The following is a 25,000-nucleotide window of genomic DNA, read 5'->3' as shown; positions in this document are numbered from 1 at the left end:
TCTTATGAATTGGAGTAATTAATTTCTTTATTAATTTTTTCATACTTCATAACATAAAGTCACTTGGTATAATTCTATGGAAATTTAATGTAGTTTCATTTTATGGAAAGTCCTTTTTAAAGCAAAGCTAATTAAAAACAGAATTAACTATCAAATTATTTTTTAGACCTCGCTACAGTGTAAAGATTATAAAATGTTTTCAGATTTACCTCGAAATCTTTTACATTTTCTCGTTAAGAGCATTCATCTTTTTCATCATTCCCTCGTTACAAATCTTAAATTGTTGGGATTACTTAATTAAAGGGGAAAAAACTATGTAGCTCCCATTCACTGAACTTAGCTATTCTTTCGTCTCTTTTATGTTAAGGTCTTTAAGATATATTCCCCTTTCATCCTAAACAAACCTCTGATGGATAAACAACCAGAATCGGATCACAGCAAAAATATATACACAATTTTGGACTATTTCATAAATCCATAATTTTATGGAAATCCGTAACAAAATATTGACTACCACGGAAGTTTCATGGAACGGTCGTTTATTCTGGGTCCACGTTCCCTCATTATCTAGTGAACATATTTTCGTAATCTCAAAAGCTGGATCGCAGTAAAAGCTAATGATCAGGTCCTATCTCATCCAGTGAGCAACGCACCACACGAGTTACAAGAAAATCAATCCCGATATTTTGGTTCTGTAGTCCAGTGAAAAGATATACGCACGACTTGATTAACTTGTCTCGTGGCATAAATAATTGAAAGCTCAACTATATCGGAAGCAGCCTCCGTTCAAAACCAATAAATAAAAGCCAGTAATCAAACAAGTAAAGTACAGGCTTTGCATGGACTCCGTCTCGAAGAGCCAGAGTAACTACGACGATAAAACGACAAGCAACTTTTATAACTTCATAAACATCATTAAAGTGTTCCCTTTGTACGCGTCAAGAGGAAACGCCATCAGAGGAATTTTAAAGAATGAAGAGGAAACTCGACATTTCGCTCTGTCATATCTTCTTTAATTGTGTTTTCAAGGGACAAGGTTATTAATACTTGTTCTCTACAGAGCAACTGTATCACGTAGTTTTATTTTTCGTCTTTATGTAATGCCACTCTCTGCTTACATCCGGACCATACTGAAATTTAGTCGTCAGGTTCTGAAGCTACATCTGAAATTTACTTTTACAGTAACGCTTGAAAAATAGTTTCTCTCCCCCTCTTTCTTTTTATTTATTATTTATATTTTTTAAACAGATGTAGTAAAAATACTTCTCTCCTGAACCGAGGGCTACTCGTCCTTGTATTCAAATTCCAGCGTCCCATGATAGTCATACCGGTAATGTTTTCACTTAAAGCGCATTCCAGCCTTCATACTGAAGGAAGTTGTGTGAATTAATAAGTCAGGCGGAAATCTGATGACAGGACGAGTTAACTCTACTTGTTAATCGTTAGGATATGTTTCAACGGCTCTGTCCATCAGATTCGGTTCAGGTACGAGGTGATGTGGCTTAAATCAGAACAGTCTTTTGCCCCCTTTCATCATATAATATTAGTAAATTAATTGCTGTCCATGACTACAACAATGACTATTCCCCTCATGTTATGTTCCATATGAATAATCACCTCCTTCCATATTCAGCTGTGATCAGGGATGAAGTGGCTTTAGTTAAAATGAGGCATTTTGTGAATATGGGACAATGTGTGTGTGTGCGTGTGTGTGTGTGTGTGTGTAAGAGAGAGAGAGAGAGAGAATCGGGGTCCTGCTATCAATTGCCTTTGCCCACGTCAAACGCATATCCCTTTCCTTCAGAGCCAAAGAGCAGAGCTTAAAAGGAAATCCATGCCCGGCTGCCTGAGAATAACAAGGAACTCCCGTAAGGGCCCATTAAGGTTCGAGGATCTAGAGGCAGAGTGGGAAATAAGATAAGGAAATGAAATAAACTTTGAGTTGAGGAGGGAATCGCCTCTTGCCTACAGCCTCCTAGTCTTTGAGACTTTTTGTGTATGGTCTGTGAATGCTTTACCCCTTTTTCTAATGAGCAATCTATGTATTTTTAAGTCTGGTCATTTACTGCAATGTGCCATCTTTTGTTTTATTCTTGTTAAAAGATTTTCTATTTATACATTTAATTTAATATCATATGCGGTCTGTGAATGCTTTACCCCTTTTTCTAATGAGCAATCTATGTATTTTTAAGTCTGGTCATTTACTGCAATATGCCATCTTTTGTTTTATTCTTGTTAAAAGATTTTCTATTTATACATTTAATTTAATATCATATGCAGTCACCAGGTTGGCACATGGTCATTGCAAGCCATGTTAATGAAAAGCTCGCCAATATATTAATAAAATCAATAGTCTTACTGCGGTTGTAAAAGCAAAGGGTTATAAAATAAAGATGTTAAAGCAATCGCAGGTATTTCGTGATTATTACCTATCATACAAATGACAGTGAAGAACAATGCTACTCTAAATAATTTCTTATACAAAAAAGCTGCGCCAAGTACATATTGCACATAGGAAACTGTAACGCCATTAAATCTTGCAAAGTTAAGAAACTTTAAATTTATCTTTGCTCAACCATTTAAGATACAGTGGTTCCTTGATTACTTTAATGGATCCTTGATTACTTTTCTTTAATATATGTGAGCTGAATTTACTTTCCTTTTACATCTATGAACCAGAAAACTAAAGGCTGAAACCTTTCCTAAACTTCCAAAGTCTTGTTGTCCTCCTGTAGAATAAGAGAATGAACAGATAGAGAAAAAAATCTGATGTTTATAATGGAAGACCTTTATACACTGGAACCCCTTCCTTCTCACTGACCCTTTCAGCTGTATAAAAAAAAAAAAAAAAAAAAAAAAACTTGAAGGAGGTTCTTGTAAAAAGTACTTTAAGGACCTGAGGATAAGGGCTCCTTTTCGTGGCTTAAGCCGCGATTTTAATGTAAAGATAAAAAAGAAAGGTTCTGGGAATGATGCCTAAGACTTACGGCTTTCACTAGGAGCCGGAGAGCGGAGGCCACATTAAACATTCACTCGCTCTCAAGGCAGCCTCGCCCTTGAAAGAGAAACCACAACTGGAGTACGTAGGCAAATACGAGACTAAATGCCCAAGTGCCTCCTTCATAGCGCGAGCATAGAGGAATGAAAAGAAAAAGAACGAGAAATAAAACTAACTTCTGTTTTAGAGTTGCTGGTTATTTCGTAACGTGAGCAAGAAAGATGAAGAGAATAATGCAAGTGCAAACAATAATTCTACAATTTTATGAACCCGATGACGAACATGATTTATTAACATGAAACATTAAATGGGCTACAACGCTTTTCCATAGCAATCCGTAAAGCGATAAGCTCAAAGGAATATAACTGTAGACCAAAGGCCAAGTGCTGAGACCTATCAGGTCATTCAGAGATGAAAGGGAAATTTAAAGTAGAAAGGTTTGAAAGCTACGCAACAGGAGGAAAGTCTCGTACATAAACTATGAAACTACTGATAGGAGAGGGTGGAAAGAAAGATTTAAGAAAGAGAATGTAAACGGAGATATAGTACAAGGAATTAAAGGGGTTGCAGCTACGGACGGAAAGGACGCTGCAGCAACCCTTAAGTAATGCCTACAGTCCGTGGTAGTATATAAGAATAATGTCTCGAAGTAAAGTTTTAACAATTTTTCCTAGCCATCAGCGCAAACATAACATGATATCGTGACGTTTTGGTCATGGTTAAAAGTTTAGTAGTAATATATGCAAACTAGATTAATACTTACAACAAGAGGATTTCCCATATTTTCCAATTTGTCTTTTCAGCCGAAGAGGCATGCTGGAAACCAAGCAAAAGCTCCTGGTATTATAATTATAAACATAAATAGATACTACTGTAGATCTTTTAATCCTTTACAGAATAGCCTCTTTTGAGCATTGGAAAAGTTGTAGCACATTTCGATATTACTCTCAAAGACGACAAAAACCTTTGAGTAGGGCGCCTCCGGAACTGAACTGAATACAGATGGCATTATCTAATCTTACAAGATTATTTGAAGTGGTAAATGAACATAAAGAGTAATCACTCCCCGATTACGTACGCATAAAAAACAATACATGATCTCTTGAAGATTATTCAAGATTTCAACAAAAACCTTATCGTTATTGAAAGATTTTTAAAATGAGAGAGAGAGAGAGAGAGAGAGAGAGAGAGAGAGAGAGAGAGAGAGAGAGAGAGTTCTAAGATCGTACTAAAATATAGGCTGAAAAACACTTTATTTATTTTTAATTCCAAATGGAGGATTGGCGTCGACAATTTTTCTGTCTAATAATGTTACTGCAAAATCATTTACAGCAGAAACTTTCTGGTCACCCTAGAATTAGTGACTGCCTTCCCATCGAATGAGATGACTTACTCCCATGATACACATTTGTCAGTGCTAAGAAACAATATCCAAATGGAACACATGCAAAACTACTAATGCCTTTGAGAATGTGGCGATCAGCTATTAAACAAACTTTATTTTTACATAATAATAACACCAGATCTAATTTACATACCATCAACTGAAATTTTCGTTCATTATAGCATCGTCAATCATAACTGAAAGAAAATAATCTTAACAAAAGTAATAAATCTGAAAATCGCATATTTTGATTTCATTCATTTATTTTTGTACGATATCCTTAGTTTTTAAGAACGATTCTTTACCAATAAATGAAAAAATCTTCATTGTGAATCACTTTCCTCGAATGGAGATGTATTCTAGTTTAGGTCAGTGCTTTTTCTTATTACATATCCCATAATTTGAATTAACGAAATTTTCCCCCCTCTTCTTTCAGGTTCAGCTGTATCTCTACAACAGCGACCTTTATAAAAATTTCACACAAGCGCTAGATAAACCAAATGGAGTAGTGGCAGTGTCTATTCTACTTAAGGTAAGAGTCTGAAGTCTGTACAATAGTTAGTTTTTTTTCTGTAAAACCTTCCTTTCATGGTTACTCACATCGAAGCTGTTGATGACGACCTACAACTATTTGTTACGTGCATGTGGTAATTTTCAACTACGAGCTTGACCGTTTGTGAGATTTTCATCAGTTTGTTAATTGGCGAAACTATACATATATCAGAAAAGTTTTAGGTAAAATTTGATTATAGGAGAATGCACTTACAAATCGACCACATTTACAAATAAAAAAGGAAATAAATATCAAACAGACTCCGTCTGAATGGTTTTATTGTATTTCTTACGATACACACACCACACACACACCACACACACACACACACACACACACACACATATATATATATATATATATATATATATATATATATATATATATATATATATATATATATATATATATATATATATAATATATATATATATATATACTATATATTCATACGTGTACCTTTGTGTAGTTATACGTTTTAAATATAGGATCAACATTGAAATGTTAATAGTGTTTACTAGTAATAGAGTAATAGAAACATAAAAAGAAAGCCATTGGCAGTCTTAACCACTCATATTTTATCAACCCTTAATATAAAAAAAATTACATTGATCTTTCTTGATCAAAAACTCTCTTCTTCTCACAGTAATTAGCAAAAACAGGGAACCGTATTGGAAACAAACAAAATGCAAACTTAAAAGAAAACTAGTTTAGTTAAAAATAAAACGCTAACATGAAAAAAAAAAGAATTCTCAACTAAAAAAATGGTTCCTACCATAGAAAAATGTGCTGTCGTAACAAGAAATAACTAAAAATACGAATATATAGAGCAATCACACACACACACAAAAAACATACGGTAATAGCTTCGCAAATAGTGACGATTCTCTATGAAACGCACTATACAAAGGGATCATTAATCTTCACTTGAAAAACGACTGTTGAAGACAAACAATTACAAACGAATGATGTTCGAACACAGGAATGGGCGTGGCCCCATCGCAATGAAAACATGACTCCGCTGACGTCCTGTTTGCTCTGACAGATCAACCAATTTGCTGAAAACATCGTGCCCAGACTTGGCCACTGTATCACTTTGCTGGTATTGGCCTGCGCCTCTAGCAGTGAATTCTTTCAAGTTTTTTTTTTCCCTTATTCTGACTTATGGTCTTCCCATCTGCGTTTGGAATTTGCTAATCTAAAGTCTTAGATACCACCGTAATTCCATGTACCATTAAATATTTCATTTCCTTGCTGAAAACCATTTCAATTCAGATTTTTAGGTAGTATGATAAAACCACTGTAAAGTATTCTATTTTCTCGGTTTCGTGACTACTGAATTATATTCTTTAAAAAATTGGAACATTAATTTCCCGAAATCATGTAATGAAATAAATCAGCACCATTTTCCAACTAATGAACACAAGTCTCTCTCTCTCTCTCTCTCTCTCTCTCTCTCTCTCTCTCTCTCTCTCTCTCTCTCTCTCTCTCTCTAAGTTTATGCATGAATGCGATTATGAATCAAATTGATTTTCCGGCGCAAAGCAGAATGCATGGCCATTTCTTACAGTAAATTAATGATTAAGAAGATAAGGTACAATTGTGTTAATAAAAGTAGGATCGTGACGGCAACCGGACAATAAAATGTACCAAATTGGAAAATATGTCTTCTCTTCCTTCCGCGCCCCTCAGTAATTTTATCCTAAGAGATGATTATAAATCAAATTCATTTCATCGGTGCAAAACTGGAAAATTAGCATACATTTCAGTGTTCATTAATGGAAGCGAACAGTAAATATACAAGCTGATAATAAAGGTAAGAGCGTATGGGAAAGGAGCCGGTTTAAAGTTAACTTAAACAAGAATTTGAGTAAGGTTCTAAAGATATATAGAAGCCAGGAAATAGAACGATGTACTATATCAATAAGAACAGCTGACTTTTGGGGCACTGGCAGTTAAGTGTTTAAAAATTGTAAGTAGGTACAAATGCAATGGAAAGTACAAGTATAGAGAGAGAGAGAGAGAGAGAGAGAGAGAGAGAGAGAGAGAGAGAGAGAGTTTTATTTTTAAAACCATGGATGACAACCGCAAGCTCATGTTTTGACAGCTGGTATAATTTATGGACTGCATACTTTATTATAACGAACAGAGCTTTTTTGAAGCATAGACCACGACTATAAATTATTTAAATTGTTAACGGGTAATAACGACGCTATATTTCACACCGCTATATTTTACACTACAGCATAATTAGAGATGTGCTAATGATAAAGTTGTCGAAAAAATGCAGGTATACAAAGTAATTTCCGTTCAGGGTGGGATGCTCTAATATTTTAAAGAAGTACAGTATATAAAGGCAAGGCAAATTCTCTGAAAATCTATTGGTAGCAATTTCTAGTACAATTGAATAAATTAGATATTTAGCTTTTGACTCAAATAATACGATTTGCTTTATAATACCTTTAAAGCAATATTCATCCATGCAAATTATGCATTCCCTTATTGCTATTTACTCTTCTCTTTCAAAAAGTGGTTCTGCTTTCTCGTAAGGTAATACGCTCTCTTTTTCTTCTTCACTGCCTTATTTTTTTCGCACGTTTTGTAAATAAATTTTAATCTAACTTAGTTGATCTATTTTACAAGTAACCCTTAAAATGTAAAAGAAAAGCTTGACATCATTTAATAAATCTTTAAATAAGACAAAAACGTTCAAAATATATAAATTACAAGCTCGTAGCTTAATATTATCACAAGAATAAATCTAACCTATACATGAAAACATAAGGCTTTTCAACCACAGACGGTTGTCTATATTTCTAAATGTTTGGGTATTCCTATTGTTGGCAAAGCTCGCACTGGTATGATGCACAGCCAAACAGGCTGTCGGATATAAATGTATGAAAAGAAACTTCATGGGTGAAATATTTAGGATTATAAATGATAAACAGATATTCGAAGTCATTCCCACAATGTCCTTTTTGTGTAGGTAAACAATTTTGTTGTTACGTTATTTTGTAATATAGTTAAAAACCCTCACTTTTTTCATTATTAAGATATCTATTTCTTTTATCAGATCGTGTCCACTTGGTCATGTAAGGTTTCATTTACATATAATGTACTTTAACTTGAGCGCGTTTGTCTACACAAATGAGTTCCTATAAAGTAAGGCATAATGAAAGGAAGCAGAGTACTATTTGGCAATCGACTAAAAACTACCCCTTTATCTTTATTCGAGGAAAAGAAAACCCGTGAATTAAGAGAAACTTATACTTCTTATAAATAGCGTCTTTTTATTTTTAAACATTATTCCTAAACTCCACGTTCAACCTTGCATTCCATGTCCAATTTTTTTTATTTTTACACAATTTTGAGCGGCATACAACGTCGGCTGGTGGAGGGCCCTACATCATAACTTTCACGTTTCTATTTCTATATTTCAGATAGGATGGAGGCCTAACCCAGTTTTGAAGATATGGATGGACCATATCCACATGGTGCCACACCGAGGTATGTACCATGCTAAGGAATGCATGAATATGGAGTTTTTAAGGTAATGGATGACTTAAATAGTATCTTGGGAATCTAATAGCAGTGGCCTAAATATACCAGAAAGAGATTTTATCCAAAATGTTAATAATAATGTTTCAAGATGGCTTCTTCCAATTATGAAGTAAATTAATTGCTTTTATTAGACCTCCGATCTAATTTACAGATGTCAAATTATCTTAGACTGGAAGCATTAGTCTACAATATCCCTCCCCAAAGCAAGGTTAAAATTTCAGTTTCTTTAATCTGTATGAAATTAACTGACTTCATGAAATTTTTGACAGTCAGCGCACGAGTAGCTTATATTTTCTGATCAAAAATTCCCTAAATATTACTTAAGTCGTGTATACATAACGTAAGCTTAGTAAGCTTAATACGAGCTAATATCATTAACAATTGTGAAATACATTGTAGAAGGAATAGGGCTGAATACCACTCATATTCGGCTGTTACTACATCAAGGCAGAAACCTACTGTTGGGACTGACAGACTCCACATGATAGGACAGCCTAAATTCCTGTCAACTTACGAGTGATAAACAAACGAAATAAATGGCAAAAGGCTAAAAAAGCAAAATATGCAATGTAAAACAGAATGCAATTGATGAGCAAACACATGCTGATATTGAGGGTTTTATTCACTCAGTTCTGACGTGATATGAAGCAGTTTTATTCAATTTAGATTTAATTTAATTTAATTACTGTTACCAGGAGGTGAATCACCCTCGGGATAAAACTTCAAATGAAGTTCCTGCTCCATTCATATTGCACAAAATTAAAAACCCATTCTTATTCAAACGAGAACATCACCCGATATTAGCATATTCATGCCCGTTACAAACTTATTGGCTTCCTGTTCATACTGCAACGCTTCCTCGCAATTGTTTTGATATTTTTTGTGTGAAACATAAATAGCACCGATAAATGAATTCATTATCCCGGAGCTATTGATGCTTTCCCTGACAATTCATTTATCTGGGTTCTATTTATTCTTTATTTTGGCCTGACTTTTATATTCTATTCCTCATTTGTTATGGCAATTACTCACAGCAAACAACTCTGATATTAAGCTGCAGTATCGTAGAAAAAGGCAATAATACTCAAACCTTACAGTAAAAAGTACGGTCATGTCAGACAGGTAATTTGTTTTCTTGGTAAAAAGGATGTCACATAAGCACATTTATTATCATTATTATTATTTTGTTAGCCAGCAGGGACACAATTCTACAAATACTGATTGTAAGAGCTAAATATTTCCCATAGAAAGGATCATTAGAACATGCTTAAATTTCATTCTATTACATTAAAGTGTAAAACGTAAAATATGATGATGACTTAAGGGTAAAACATCTAATTTTAACTTTAATTACTTTAATAAGACTTTGTTTGGATATTAGTTTGATTGTATATGCAGTACTAATTTAGAACGCAGTTATAAAAAATTGCTTATTCACTTTTATCTGAAAACAAAGTATTTCTCTGTATTGTCACCGCTCTTCCAAACAGGTATTTAGCCCCCGCCCCCAACACGCCCCCCCCAAAAAAAAAAAAAATTAAAATATGTGAATATCTATTTGATCTTCATTTGAGGAAAAGTTCTTTTGCAGCCACGGCTGTTGGTATGGCTATGACTTTAGTATGGCTAGAATTTTTGTTTTCGTTTCTTTCATAAGTTTCCTTGGGAACTATTTGAACATATCGGAATGTACTTAATGAAAAATGGATATCTTACTTTTCTCTGTCAGTCTGAGTAAATTTCCCCCACAGTTTTAATCATTTTTGATAACATTAACAATTCAAATTAATTTCATATCATAATTTTCGTTACCTATTAGTCCTTGATAGTATGAGTAACTTCTGTATAAATATTTTCATAATCACAAAATAATCTGGTCACGAAAACGTGCCTTTTAATTGTTCTTTATTACATCAATGTTGACATGTCGACAAACCTTTTAATACAACTGCTTCTCCGTCTAGTCTTAGCTACACAGAATAATCATACAAGATCAAACAAAGACTTGAGAATTTAAAAAAAAATCGGTATTATACATAATTCTCTGACGACGCTCTGTGTTTCTTAACCCATCATATTCAGATGAACTAAAATGGTAGGAAATGCCTGAATGGCAATGGAAATAATGCACGACTATATCGACTTTATCGCTTACTCAGGGAGTAAGCTTACTAACTACTTTGTTGTTGTTGCTGTTGTTGTTCTTGTTGGTGGGGGTGGGTGGTTAGGAAAGGTCTATGGAAGACCCTAAATGTGTTTTTCACGCTGACTTAAAGATACATGAATTTTGAGATAGGATATTTATTATTTATTTATTAAAACAGTGCAGTACAGAAAAAATATTTCTAATAGAATACAGTGTATTAATTTTAGTTTTCGTTGGTGAAACAAGGTCTTATTTGACCATAGATTTTAGCACTTATTTGGTGTACTGAAATTAGGCTATGTTTCTGTTCAGTTATTTTGCGTTTCCACTTATAACTAAGTATATATAAGCGTGTTTAATTTGTGTTCTTTGTATTTGGTCCTTGTTGTTAATTTGACTATACTCGTTTTTTTTATCTGTCCATCCGCCTGTGGTGTTTTTGTATGGTAACACTGCGTCCCGGGCTTTAGATAGTTACGGTAATTGTAAGTTTTAGGTAAATTAAAGGATATCTGGGTGTACATTTGTAACTGAAAAGTGTTTTAATAATTTACTGTATGCGAATTACACCGTTAATATTCGAAATAGGATATTATTATAATCGTTGAATGTAAGCTGAATGTAACTATCTAAAGCCCGGGACGCAGTGTTACCATGCAAAAACACCACAGGCGGATGGACAGATGAAAAAAAAAACAGAGTATAGTACTAAGTATGAGTATTAATTACAAAGACCATTTCACGTTAAATGCTGGGAATATGATGTTTACAACTTATGATGTGAGGGGAAAATCTTGCAAGCGTCACGAGTAAACTGGAGGTCGAATCATGCATTGTATTATAGGAGAAATTCCTCCTATTTATCCTCTGGATTTTTCCTGACCGATATTCCATCATTATTTGTATCTCTCATACATTACACATACGACCATATAATCATACATCAAGACTTCTCCGTACATCTATGTACCTTGCATTTTTAATACTTTCTTTCATTTCGCCTTTCCTATTACAATTGGTAGAGAGAGAGAGAGAGAGAGAGAGAGAGAGAGAGAGAGAGAGAGGGCCAATTCTATCTATTGCTTGCTTCAAATTTCTAGTGAGAGAGAGAGAGAGAGAGAGAGAGAGAGAGAGAGAGAGAGAGAGAGAGTCAAACCCCACACCTACTCAGTTTTTCTTTTCCATTCGCAGGCAAATCAACTTGGATCCCGTTTCTTCCAATAAAAGAGTTGTTCACGTCCCCACTCTTCCTGACCTACGAGGGATCCCTGACCGAGCCGCCCTGTGAAGAAACAGTGACGTGGATTATCTTAAACAAACCCGCTTACATAACTGCCGATCAGGTAAGTACTTCTGTACACACTCGATCGCTTATATTTACATTATAATTGGTTAGTCTCTGTGTAAAGATAAAACGCATCACCACATAAATAGGCCAGTCTCTTTGCAGACAAGATAAACACATCGCCACATAAATATGTGCGGCATTGCACGGACAATATAAACGCTTCACCACATAAATAGGAGCGGCTTTGAGCAGACAATATAAAAGCATCAACACATAAATAGTAGTCCATTTCTTTGCAGACAAGATAAACCCATTGCTACATAAATAGGTCAGTTTCTGTGAAGCCAAGATAAATATATGCTACATAAATACGTCAGGCCCTGTACAGACGAGATAAAAACCTCTCATTCACCTTTATACAAAATTTTAAAAATGTAAAATAACGACGATTGACAAGAGATTTAAAAAATTCTTTATGGAATTCTAACAACGTCCTCCTCTTCGGACTTTCATCTAGTGCACAGGTGGCCAGCGATCGCGATTTAGCATTCGATCGTGACCACTTATTTGGTCGATTGCAGTTCCCCAACATTCCTATATAAACAAGAAACACACACACACACACACACACACACACACACATATATATATATATATTATATATATATTATAGATATATATATATAATATATATATAATACTATATCTATATCTATATCTATCTATCTAAGATATAGATATAGATATAGATATATAGCGTACTATGGCGCTATTTGAATATTTTTCCACACGTAATAATAAGTGATTATGTAGTATGTTAATGGTAAGAGTTTTAGTTTTTAGAGTAGATCTCGGAGTCCAAAAGTCTGGCCACCCCTGATCTAGTGTATGTGTCGGGTTGAGGGGGGTGGGGGGTTATGTTTTCATAGCAGCATAACTATAGCATAACAACCCTCATAATGAGGACTTTTACATACTGGTGGGTTTTCCACTAGGCAAATCATTTGTCATTGTGATGTCGATAAAGTAGCTATTAATTAAGCTTTTGATATCCTGGAATTAATTATTCCACTTACATACAATAACTGTGTTAAGTAGAATCTGAACAAATAACTTTGACCTACACGGTTACAAATGGTTCGTTTTTGCCAAACTGCTGAGTACAAAATATAAAATACTCTACTCTATAATGCTTTAATAAATATAAACTTTTCTCATAAATGTCTCAATAATTAAAATTAATGAAACATCACTGATCACAACCCCTGAATGGAGATAAAATAAACCATTTAAATCCAATTAAAATCATGCTAAAATTAATTTGCTTAAGTTCTATACTAATGAATACGCATTAAACTTTTTTTCTTTTCTTTAACACAAAAATAGGTATACTTAAAAAAACAAATAACGAAAATTCGCTACGTATTATGATGAACATTATTCACGCTTCCAGTTAATTTCATTTTGAAACGAACAAAACTATTTACCCTCCATATCGTTTCCTAATTAAATTTACTTTATAATTTGCAGTACGGAATTACAAATGAATATTATTTACACCCTGCATCAAATAGCTATTAATCTTATAATTATCCTTGTAATTATATAATTATACTCGTAAATTCGTTGTTCCGCTGTGGCATCTTAGCGTGATTATGTAATTATTTTAAGAGTAATTAGCAGGATGAAGTCAAGAGAGTTTCATATCTCATATTTAACGATCTTGTTTTATGACTTAACCCTTAAAATGTTGGCGGTTCCTCTGCGCCGTCTATGGAAGCGCTTAGGAATAATTACTTTGAAGGCCCTCACAAAGATAAGGTCAAAGTGCTTCTTGTCTCATATTTACCCTGCCAGCTAACCCATTATACTTGTAAAGTGGTTGACGCTAAGCAAGAACAGCCCAGGATGTGATTATCTAACGATCGGAGAGAAAATAAACGCAATCCGTCCTAAGGGGGTCCATCACCATCACCTCTTCCAATGCGAGATTCAAACATCATTCGTTACGCGGTTAATCACGATTAACCCCTAGCCTTATAAACAATCCCGAGACACAAGGAGGGAAACGTAATTATTTTGACAAGGTATACTAAATTATTCAATGTCTTAATGTATCACTCTTGATAAAAATATAAAGCTACTATATATTTCATTAAAAAATACAGCCCACTCTTTGGCCGGCTGGGAGACACACCATTGTGGAAAGATGAAAAAACGAGCTGGAAATCTTTGAAAAGGTGCTTCTACAAGCTTCTTCGAGAAGTCACTCTTCCGAATTTTTCAAGGTTGATGAAAAGGGCACACATGGTTAAATGAGATTTGAATGTAAGATCACACACACATGGACATTTTAAGAAGCAAAATAAAAAGGTAGCAAAGAAAGCAAGAATGAATGAAACGACCTTTACTTGTTTCCAGACCGACTCCTTTCCTTTAACCTTTTAATTTTCTTTCGGTTCCAAGCTAAATACGGCTCTCGGGTTTCATGCCATTGCCTTTGCATAAAAACATTTAATTCCTATAAAAGGATATAGTTCCATTTAAACAAAGCAAAGCTAATCTTGAGATAAAAATAATAAAATAAAAATCCGTTTCCAAGTCTAGATCGCAGCCATTGTCTCTAGTAACTGACCTTTTCAAAAAAGTTTTATGAGTATTCTATATTATGAGACGCCAACGAACTCTCGAATGCATGACAAGAATCGCCAAGTCCCTTTAATGTCCGGTTCACACCAGGACCACGGATAACTCGAACTTTATCAAAGATGGACGTTGGGAGGGAGCTATTGAATAATTACTTTTTTTTAAATACACGCATGTCATTTAAAATTCCACACACATTTTTTTTCCATTTTAAATTATATTTCAGCTCATGGCAATATACATGGAAGAAGCAAGGTATAGACAATAACATACACAATCTAGATACATGAGATAACATGAAAAAAATGTTAGGAAATTCACAATTTTGTGAAGAGCAATCAGTGTCATAAAAATCCACAATTATAGAGTAGAGTATATTACTGTGGAAAACAAAGAGACTTTCGAACACCGTGAACACTGAGGAGGATCGAAATTCTTTTATTTTGCATTGTAATATATTCTACCATAAAATTGCAGATTTTTATAACAATGATAAATAATGATAAATCGGCAATATCCACACAGTTGCTGAAGAAGTACAAAAGATAGTATTCATAATGATGGTAACAACAGTAATAATATTGAGAACAGTAGTTAAACATAAAAAATGAAAACAATTAGTAAAGATTGCAGATAATTAACCTTCAGCTAGGGTTACAGCAATCAGGTCCGCAAGGCTAAATACGAAAATTGAAAGTAGCAAAACTTTTTATTGATATTCATAGTAATACTGAAAAAAAAGAAAATTCTAGTAATAACAATAATCGTTTGGTATAATAATAATTACAGATTCTGCAGATGACACTTTACAAAAATAAAGATTAAATCATTTAGTGAACAAAAGCCTCATTTTTCCACCTTCCTCACAGTTTAGATGTTCTTCTTGCCTCACTGCTTAGGATGCTTTGTATGAGCGAATTGCTGCTGCTGTGTAGCGGAATGTCATTGCGAACAACAGTGATAAGTCTAATGATCTTCCGGGTATAGTTCGTCCAAAGGGGACACCCATACAAACTGTAGCAGTATGAGCGGAAGAGCAGCAGTTTCGTGCCTCGGACAGAAGGCAAACCTCCTTGCAATAGTGTTGCTAGTCGCACATAGTTTATGACGCCTCTGTTCTATATCTGCCGTATATTTTAGGTCGTCCATGATAATGTGATACATATACGGAAATTCATGCACGAATTCCAGCAGATGATTTCGCAAAATTTGTGGTTCTGCAATATGGTTAAGAGATCTCGGGAGCAGCGACATGCACTGGTGCAACAGAGGTTGTTTATTGTTGTTTCATTGATAGTGCATCCGATTGGGAGTGACTTCAGGGCATCTGTGTACGTATTAAACAGGTATGAAGAGAGAATGACCCTTTGCCAAAGCCCGTTTAGGGAGCCGAAGGTGTACGATAATACGTTACTCCATTTGACACAGAATTGCTGCGTGGAGAACCAGCAATATAAATTGCCAATTTTATTTGCAGCTTCAGGAAGAGCTTATGGTAGTTTACTAGTCAAATGCTTTCTCACATCAACAAAACATGGAAAAATAGGAGAGGATGAAGATAGGTAATAGTTCAGGAGTTCTTTCAGGATGCAGTAGCTGCAGGTATCGGTTGAGTGATTTGCTTTAAATCCGAACTGGTTGTCAGTGGTGTGTAGAAAGGGGAGAAGTCTCACTAGAAGAACCGATTCAAGTATCTTCGAAGCAATCGTAGTGATCGCAATCGGGCGATAATTGCCAGGGTCAGCTGCATCCTTTAGCTTGTTTTTGATCGATGGTATGAAGTGAACAAAGAGTAGGGAGTCTAGAGGAAACTGGTGAATTATGCTCGCATTAAATAGGGCATCCAGCAAGATGTAAATTATCGGGTGGCAGAATTTGAAAGCTTCTGCAGGAAGACCATCGCAGCCGGGTGATTTAATATTAGATAGGTTGTTTATGGCACTGCTGATGTTACCTGGCGTAATACGGTATGCGAAATGAAACTGAATGTTATCAGTAAGGTTATGTACATCCTTTTGGGAGTCATACCTATAGAACTTTAACAAAGTCATTCCAGCGAAATCTAAAGGTAGCGGAAATTATGTTCGAATGGAATTCTTTTAGATATCTCTTGTGGTGGTCATTTCTACATTTTGTGTTAGTATAAAGTAAGGCAACAGCCGGTTGAACTATTGGCCACAATCTGGTTTCCGTGGTCACCCTTAAGTATCCGGTTTTCTGTTGATTTTTTAAAATCTCAGTTAACAGCTGGTGGGCGATCAGTTAGGGGACTCGAGGTTGGGAGGGATGGAGTACTGAATGACACCTGTAAAGGGATGTGATCGTAGCCCGTTGCAAGATAGTAGATGAATGTTGCAGTTCACAACAGAATCATGAATTTGTGGAGACATGATGCAGTGGTCCAGCCAGGAGGTTGTAGTAGTAACCGTTCTATTTTGCACTTAGGAATAGGAAGGAGGGAGGGAGGAGCATAACATCGCAAAATTGGAGAGCATGATTTTGACAGAAGCTAGAAAGTCAGTTATAACATTTTACAGGGAGAGAATTAAGGTCCCTGATTATACAAATATGATCAGCAAAGAAAAGTGAATAATACTGTCTAACTCAACTACGGTCATGCAGTATTGATCAAAATTATTGTTATTTACCCTAGGCATATAAACATTAATTATTAGAATCTTAAGAGTCCCTTATTGTCACTTGAAGCCCCAGAAATCTATCACCCCTGTAGTTCAACACATTTACCATACTATCTAACGATTTGTGCACTAAGAAGATTATATTGTAAGCTTTCCCTTCATTACCTTTATTCCTTAAGAATACTCACTCATGCTGCACAATTATAATAGATAAAATAAAATTTTGCTCAATAATTTAGCATTAAGCCATTTGCTTCGTTTCAGTTAGACGATTCTCAAGCTCTAAAAGGAACATGCCGTTGTAACCGTCACGCAATCATTGTCCTCAATATTCATGTCTGGAATTGTAAACTCGAAACCGTGTCTTTGTTTCTGTTATTTTTACTTTTCTCTTTTTTGGGAAAACAAACTAATCCGAATCCATTTTACTGCACTCGTCACAGACAATTCCATGGAATCATTTCCATCAGTGGTGACTAAAAACGCACTGGTTCGCAAAATGTGTTTAGTTTGTATTGGAAAAATCGTTGTTTTCGGAGTGGCACTGAAATGGGTTGGTACTGTCTCCTGCTGGTTGGAATGCTTGGTAACAATGGAAGGGACGTCGTTCAAATAATGGCCTACGAATACTTGAGTTTTTCGTGAATAGCAATCACAAATATAATATGTGTGTGTGTGTGTGTGTGTGTGTGTGTGTGTATATATATATATATATATATATATATATATATATATATATATATATATATATATATATATATATATATATATATATATATATATATGTATACTATATATGTATAGATACGTGTATACATATACATATATATATATACTATATATACATATATGTTTACTGGTATATATGTATACACACACATTATATATATATATATATATATATATATATATATATATATATATATATATATATATATATATAGATATGTATATATATATATATTTCTGACTCAAATCGGGACCGAACCCTGGTTTTTCAAGAGAAGAGATTTTCAGGCCCTTAGCAATTCTTCCACACAGTTTGGTCCAGATGCGAGTCAGATATTTATTTCTGTGAAACACGTTCCTATGTAATATCCATAATATATATATATATATATATATATATATATATTTATATATATATATATATATATATATATATATATATATGTATGATAAGTGTGTATGTGTGTGTATACATATTTCTATAGTATTACACGTATATATATATACTATATATATATATATATATATATATATATATATATATATATATAATATAGGCTGACAGCTTCATATACGAAAAAAGTAATCTATATCAGTACATAAATATACTGGCTGTGCCTGAAATAATCTCTGGGATTTACCATCAAACAATGCATCGGTCAAAATAAATAGAACCCGTTTCATGCTTCTACAGCGCGTGATTCAAGTTCGTTGCTTCGAGTGACTTTCGAAACGGATGTGCTGCCTCAACTATAAAGCTGGCTATCTAACATCCATTGAAAGTGAAAGCTTCAGGAAAATAGGAAGCTGGGATGATACATATTCTAAATACGAGCTTGTTGGCGCGCAGTACTCACGTTGGAACACGGGGCTGCTGTATCCCCAAACCACCGATCCCCTACCCACCCAACCCCGGACAGGTTTGTAGGAGGATGGTGGATGTCTCCCCTACTCTTCCGTTCTCCTACCCGCGGGCGGGAACAAACCGGTGGCTATATCATGTCTCCCCTACTGTCACCTGGGGGAGGACAAACAAGATCAGATGCTCACGGGCTTTATGTCATAAGGAAGGGTGCATGTATGAGGGAGATGGTTATCAAAGTTCATATTAGTATAATGTGATATAATTATGTAACAGCTGACTATTCCTGAAGTGAGAGAAGGTTTGCAGTAAGGGCCAATTTATCGCCTTTCAGTTTTCTTCACTAGTTCCCGAGCTCTCTAAACAGAGCTCTTTAAATTCTTTAGCTTCAACTAGCTTCAATTGTTATCTACTTTAGAACTAACTCTTCAGGTGAACAGTATAACAGCCATGAAGAGGCGAGTCCTTAGGCTATTACATTACTACTACTACTACTACTACTAAAAAAATAATAATAATAATAATAATAATGAATAATAATGAAATCCTCATCTTAAGTAATTTAAGTCAAGAGAGCGAATGTTACGCGAAAATTTAACTACCAGTTGGTGGAGACATTACGAAAAGTTAGGAATTAAAATTAATAATAATAATAATAATAATAATAATAATAATAATAATAATAATAATAATAATAATAATAATAATAATAATAATAATAATAATAATAGTGAAGTCGCAATACCATGGGACACCAGAGTATATAAAAAAGAATGAGAAAGGTTTTATAAATATCAAAACCTTAAAGTAGAAATAAGGATATGGGATATGCCAGTGGAAATTGTACCCATAATCATAGGGACTCAAGGCACGACCCTAAAATCCCTGAAAATAAACCTGGAAAAACTAGATGCTGAAGTAACTCCATGATTCATGCATTAGTGTGTGCTACTAGAAGCCACGCTCATAGTAAGAAAAGTGATAGACTCCTAAGGAGGCAGGATGCAACCTGCAACCCCACACTATAAAAATCACCCAGTCGAGTAAGATGACTGCGATATACACCCACCCAACCCCCCCACCCGGCTTCCCCACAAAAAAACAATAAATAGAAATAGTAACAATGATTGAATTTTCTTCATTAATAAAGTCTAAAGACTGGATGTTACGGGAAATTTAATTACCAGTTGGCGGAGAAAACATGAAAAGTGTGATAATAATAATAATAATAATAATAATAATAATAATAATAATAATAATAATAATAATAATAATAATAATAATAACCATCTGATGTTCATGGACGACATCAAGCTGTATGGTAAGAGCATCAAGGAAATAGATACCCTAATCCAGACTGTAAGGATTGTATCTGGGGACATCAGGATGGAGTTTGGAATAGAAAAAGGCGCCTTAGTCAACATACAAAAGGGCAAAGTAACAAGAACTGAAGGGATAAAGCTACCAGATGGGAGCAGCATCAAACACATAGATGAGACTGGATACAAATACCTGAGAATAATGGAAGGAGGGGACATAAAACACCAAGAGATGAAGGACACGATCAGGAAAGAATATATGCAGAGACTCAAGGCGATACTCAAGTCAAAACTCAATGCTGGAAATATGATAAAAGCCATAAACACGGGGCGGGGCAGTGCCAGTAATCAGATACAGCGCAGGAATAGTGGAATGGACGAAGGCAGAACTCCGCAGCATAGATCAGAAAACCAGGAAACATATGGCAATACACAAAGCACCACACCCAAGAGCAAATACGCACAGACTATACATAACACGAAAGGAAGGAGGGAGAGGACTACTAAGTATAGAGGACAGAGAACAGAGCACTGGGGCAATATCTGAAAACCAGTGAAGGCGAGTGGCTAAAGAGTGCATGGGAAGGAGGACTAATAAAAGTAGACGAAGACCCAGAAATATACAGAGACAGGAGAATGACAAACAGAACAGAGGACTGGCACAACAAACCAATGCACAGACAATACATGAGACAGACTAAAGAACTAGCCAGCGATGACACATGGCAATGGCTACAGAGGGGAGAGCTAAAGAAGGAAACTGAAGAAATGATAACAGCGGCACAAGATCAGGCCCTAAGAACCAGATATGTTCAAAATACGATAGACGGAAATAACATCTCTCCCATATGTAGGAAGTGCAATACGAAAAATGAAACCATAAACCATATAGCAAGCGAATGTCCGGCACTTGCACAGAACCAGTACAAAGAGAGGCATGATTCAGTGGCAAAAGCCCTCCACTGGAGCCTGAGCACCAACCTGAAGGAGTGATAGAAAACAATCAGGCAAAGATCCTCTTGGATATGGTATCAGAACAGATAGGGTGAAACGTGCAAATAGACCAGACGTGACGTTGATTTACAAAATCAAGAAGAAAGTATCACTCATTGATGTCGCAATACCATGGGACACCAGAGTTGAATAGAAAGAGAGGGAAAAAGTGGATAAGTATCAAGATCTGAAAATAGAAATAAGAAGGATATGGGATATGCCAGTGGAAATTGTACCCATAATCATAGGAACACTAGGCACGATCCCAAGATCCTTGAAAAGGAATCTAGAAAAACTAGACGCTGAAGTAGCTCCAGGACTCATGCAGAAGAGTGTGATCCTAGAAACAGCGCACATAGTAAGAAAAGTGATGGACTCCTAAGGAGGCAGGATGCAACCCGGAACCCCACACTATAAATACCACCCAGTCGATTGGAGGACTGTGATAGAGCAAAAAAAAAAGAAAAAAAAAGAAAAAAAATAATAATAATATGATGGTAGGAGACCACACTCAAGCATGTTTTGTTAAAGAGAATGGCATCGTTGGAATTTATTTTATATATGGTCTTCTATTTTTATTAATTTCTTCTCATCAGGACTGATATTTGCTAATAACAGGCCGATGTTCATAACTTGGATAAGGTAATGGCTTTTAGAATATTAATCTTATTTCAAAATGTCTGATCACCGTAGTGTTAGCAAATTACAGAATCTGGAAAATCAAGGTCTGTCGTATTTCTTGTGTGTGTAGAATCTCCTTCGTCGTTTTTCTAAGGGTGCAGCGGAATTACAACGTTTCCAACCGCATCATCGGCTCATTCTCTAGGAAGGGTTGGCTTGTTTTGGTTGGAATGGGGTCATTAGTCGGTATTTATAGTGTCCTGGCTGCAAATTCCCGAGATGTACATATACTAGTATAGCACCAGCCAAAGGTTTTTCTGCCATGCCAAAAGTTACACTAGATTGTGGAATACATAATGAAATCAATTTCAAAATATTCTATGGTTAGTTTTTAAGAAATGGCATCCCACTTTTTCAGGTATATGCATCCGGGTGCTGTGTTTTGAGAGCTGAATTTTGATTGGCTGGATCAGGCGATTAAGTCCCTGTGCGAAGCCGTCTCCCAGAGGTGGTCCTCACTTGCATATGTTAGGGACTGGGAGGTTATTATTTGGAAGATCACTGTCAGTAGATGGGGCCACCACCTGATTCGTCCATTTGTTTGGCTCTGGAGTGCTGGTGAGTGGCGCCCTACGTGCCACTATCTGGAGAAGGAAGTCTCTTGTCTTGTGTTGAGGCTAGGTCTCTCCTTTCCGATGTGCAGGGCCTCCAGGAGGTGGAGGCAGCAGTGGTCTACCACCTTACAATATTTCCAATATTAGGAAATATGTCCTTTTGGGTTATTCTGGTATTGTGAGTCTTCTTGGCATGGCTATCGATGGTCCCTGTGCACAACACTAATTCTGTGTGCGTGTCCTTCCAAAAAGATCAGTGTGAGAGAGCCCTCCTGATGAAGGTGTTGATCGTAGTATGCTTGTATCTGTCTGAACATTCACTCTCACTGTTCAGGCACATGGTTCATGGGCTTTGTATATGCTTGCGTTAAGAAGAGCTCCTCTTGTTGCCTGACAAGGAAGGGGAGGTGGTGAACATATCAATGAAGTTGAGGCTACTGTGGTCATGGAAGGCTTGTCGCACTTGCTCAAGTTCTTCTACCGTGCTGTCACTTATGAAGGTGTCGTCAATATAGCGGACATACATCAATGACAATTTCTCTATGACACCCATACAGAAGTTTGAAAAATTACTCCAAGGGGAGAACCCATCGCTGCACTATCTCTGTATGTATACATATAGCCTCTGTAGGTGGATAGAGGGGCATTTTTTGGTATAATCTCGAGGATGTTTAATGGGGCGTGGAGTCATCTCTATAATCACGTTCTAGAATTATCTAGACTGTTTCATCCACAGGGACATTCATGAAGAGGGTCTCCACGTCCATCAATGCAATAACTACTCCAAGGGGTGTCATTTTCAGGGCTTCCATAAACTCGGCAGATGACTTCAAACTGTGGGTATCTGGAACTTAAGTGGTAAAAATAACACTCAATTTGTTCTTGAGCAGGTACGTGGGGCAGGAATTACCTACTCATGAAGAAATTGAATGCTATTTTGACCCCTTACATTCCAGATGATCACAGCATTGCCATAATTGTCGCCCACTATAACTTGATGTCCTCATCAGGCAACAAGAGGAGCTCTTCATAATGCAAGTATATACAAAGCCCATGAATCTGTGCATGTCCCTGAACAGTGGGAATGAAAGTTCGGAGAGATACATGGGTACTGCGATCAACAACTTCATCAGGAGAGCTCTCTCACACTGCTCTTCTTGGAAGGACACACACACCGAATTAGAGCGTGTTGCTCAGGTTTTAATTAAGAACTGGTATTCCAACTGGGACATCATGAAATGCATAGGAAGAAGCATTGAAAAATGGTATCTATAGGAACCTCGCTCTGCCACCCTTGAAGATGTCACTCTCTTTAAAAGGGATTGTTTCATGAGAAATACAAAGTTGATGAACAAGCCCTAAGCAATATCATAGAAGGAAATGTCTCCCCTATGGGCTCTGGAAAAAAGGTTAAACTGATGATTTATTACAAAAGTAAGAAAACCAGTGGCCTGATTATGAAAAATGACCCAAACCCATGGTGCAGGACCCTCTGAAGAAAACCAATGTGTATACCAGTGCAAATACCCAAGCACGTACATTGGTGTGATCACAATGAGATTTTCCCAGAGGACCTCCTGCCACGCTAAGGAAAGCGCCAACCATAATCAAGCCAAGAACACTCGCAATAGCAGAATAACCCGAAAAGACATAATTTTAAATACTTGAATTATTGATAAGGCAGCAGACCACCACTGCATCCACTTCCTAGAGGCCCTTCATATCAGAAAAGAGACCCCTAGCCTCAACACAAGACGAGGTTTCCCTCCTCCAGCCGGTGGCGTGTAGGGAACTGCTCACCAGCACCCCAGAGCCAAAAAATAGACCAGTCAGGCAGTGCCCCCATCTACTGGCAGTGACCTTCCCAATAACACCCTCCCAGTCCCCAACATCCGCATGCAAAGACCAATGTGAGCATCCACCTCTAGGAGACAGCCTAGCTCAGGGACTTAATCCCCTGATCTAGCCCATCAAAATTTGGCTCTCAAAACACAGAGCACCTGGGACACTATAAATTTTGACTAATGAACCCAGAAAGCCCCTCCTAGACATTTCTCCTGCAACTAATCTCTTGCCACCCAAGGAGAGCCAATTGCCTTAGCAATACTAGCAGTACTGGAGGAACAAAACCCACTGCTGAACATCTCTGTAAAACCCAACCTGGCCGCAAACATGATCATCACAATGAAGACAAAAGAAACAGCTGAATTTCTATGAGCCAACACTAACTTCCAACTACCAGATCCATCCGAGAGAGTTAGGAAAGCAGTCATATTCAAATATTTGACTGCCCTGCCTTTGGACCCCATTCTATGGCTGCAGAATGTCCTAAGAGATGTATTGGGAAGTCTAACCTAGGTTTCCCTCAGAGGATGGGGATCCTTCCCCACAGAATCCTTCAGACCTGTGCCACTGTGATGCTACAAGTGCCAGAGCTTTGGACACCTTAGCAACGACCTCACAGCTAAGGAGAGGTGTGGTATATGCAGCGAATCACACCCTACAAAACAATGCATCAATTCTTATAAGATAGGAGAGACAGTGGAAAGCAAGTGCCCAAACTGTTCTCTTCAACACCTTAGTTGGAATAAGCGTTGCATAGTCATACTCGAAAAAGTTGCAAGGATGAAGGGCACTCCACCTCCAG

The 25,000-nt window shown here is 36.3% G+C and overlaps 1 protein-coding gene across 2 annotated transcripts in view; it reads left to right on the top strand.

Moving 5' to 3' along the window:
- Positions 1-25,000, top strand: part of LOC135206328 (carbonic anhydrase-related protein 10-like) — a 143,812-nt gene that overhangs the window by 82,528 nt on the left and 36,284 nt on the right. For both annotated transcript variants that reach the window (XM_064237756.1, XM_064237750.1), the window contains exons 5-7: positions 4,819-4,914; positions 8,376-8,442; positions 11,834-11,985. In XM_064237756.1, the coding sequence (XP_064093826.1) occupies positions 4,819-4,914; positions 8,376-8,442; positions 11,834-11,985 (315 nt within the window). The remainder of the gene's footprint in view (positions 1-4,818; positions 4,915-8,375; positions 8,443-11,833; positions 11,986-25,000) is intronic.

The sequence above is a fragment of the Macrobrachium nipponense genome, chromosome 11 (genome assembly GCF_015104395.2).
Source record: "Macrobrachium nipponense isolate FS-2020 chromosome 11, ASM1510439v2, whole genome shotgun sequence".
NCBI lineage: Eukaryota > Metazoa > Arthropoda > Malacostraca > Decapoda > Palaemonidae > Macrobrachium > Macrobrachium nipponense.
Note: the sequence above shows the minus strand (reverse complement) of the source record. Positions and strands in the feature narration are given on the sequence as shown.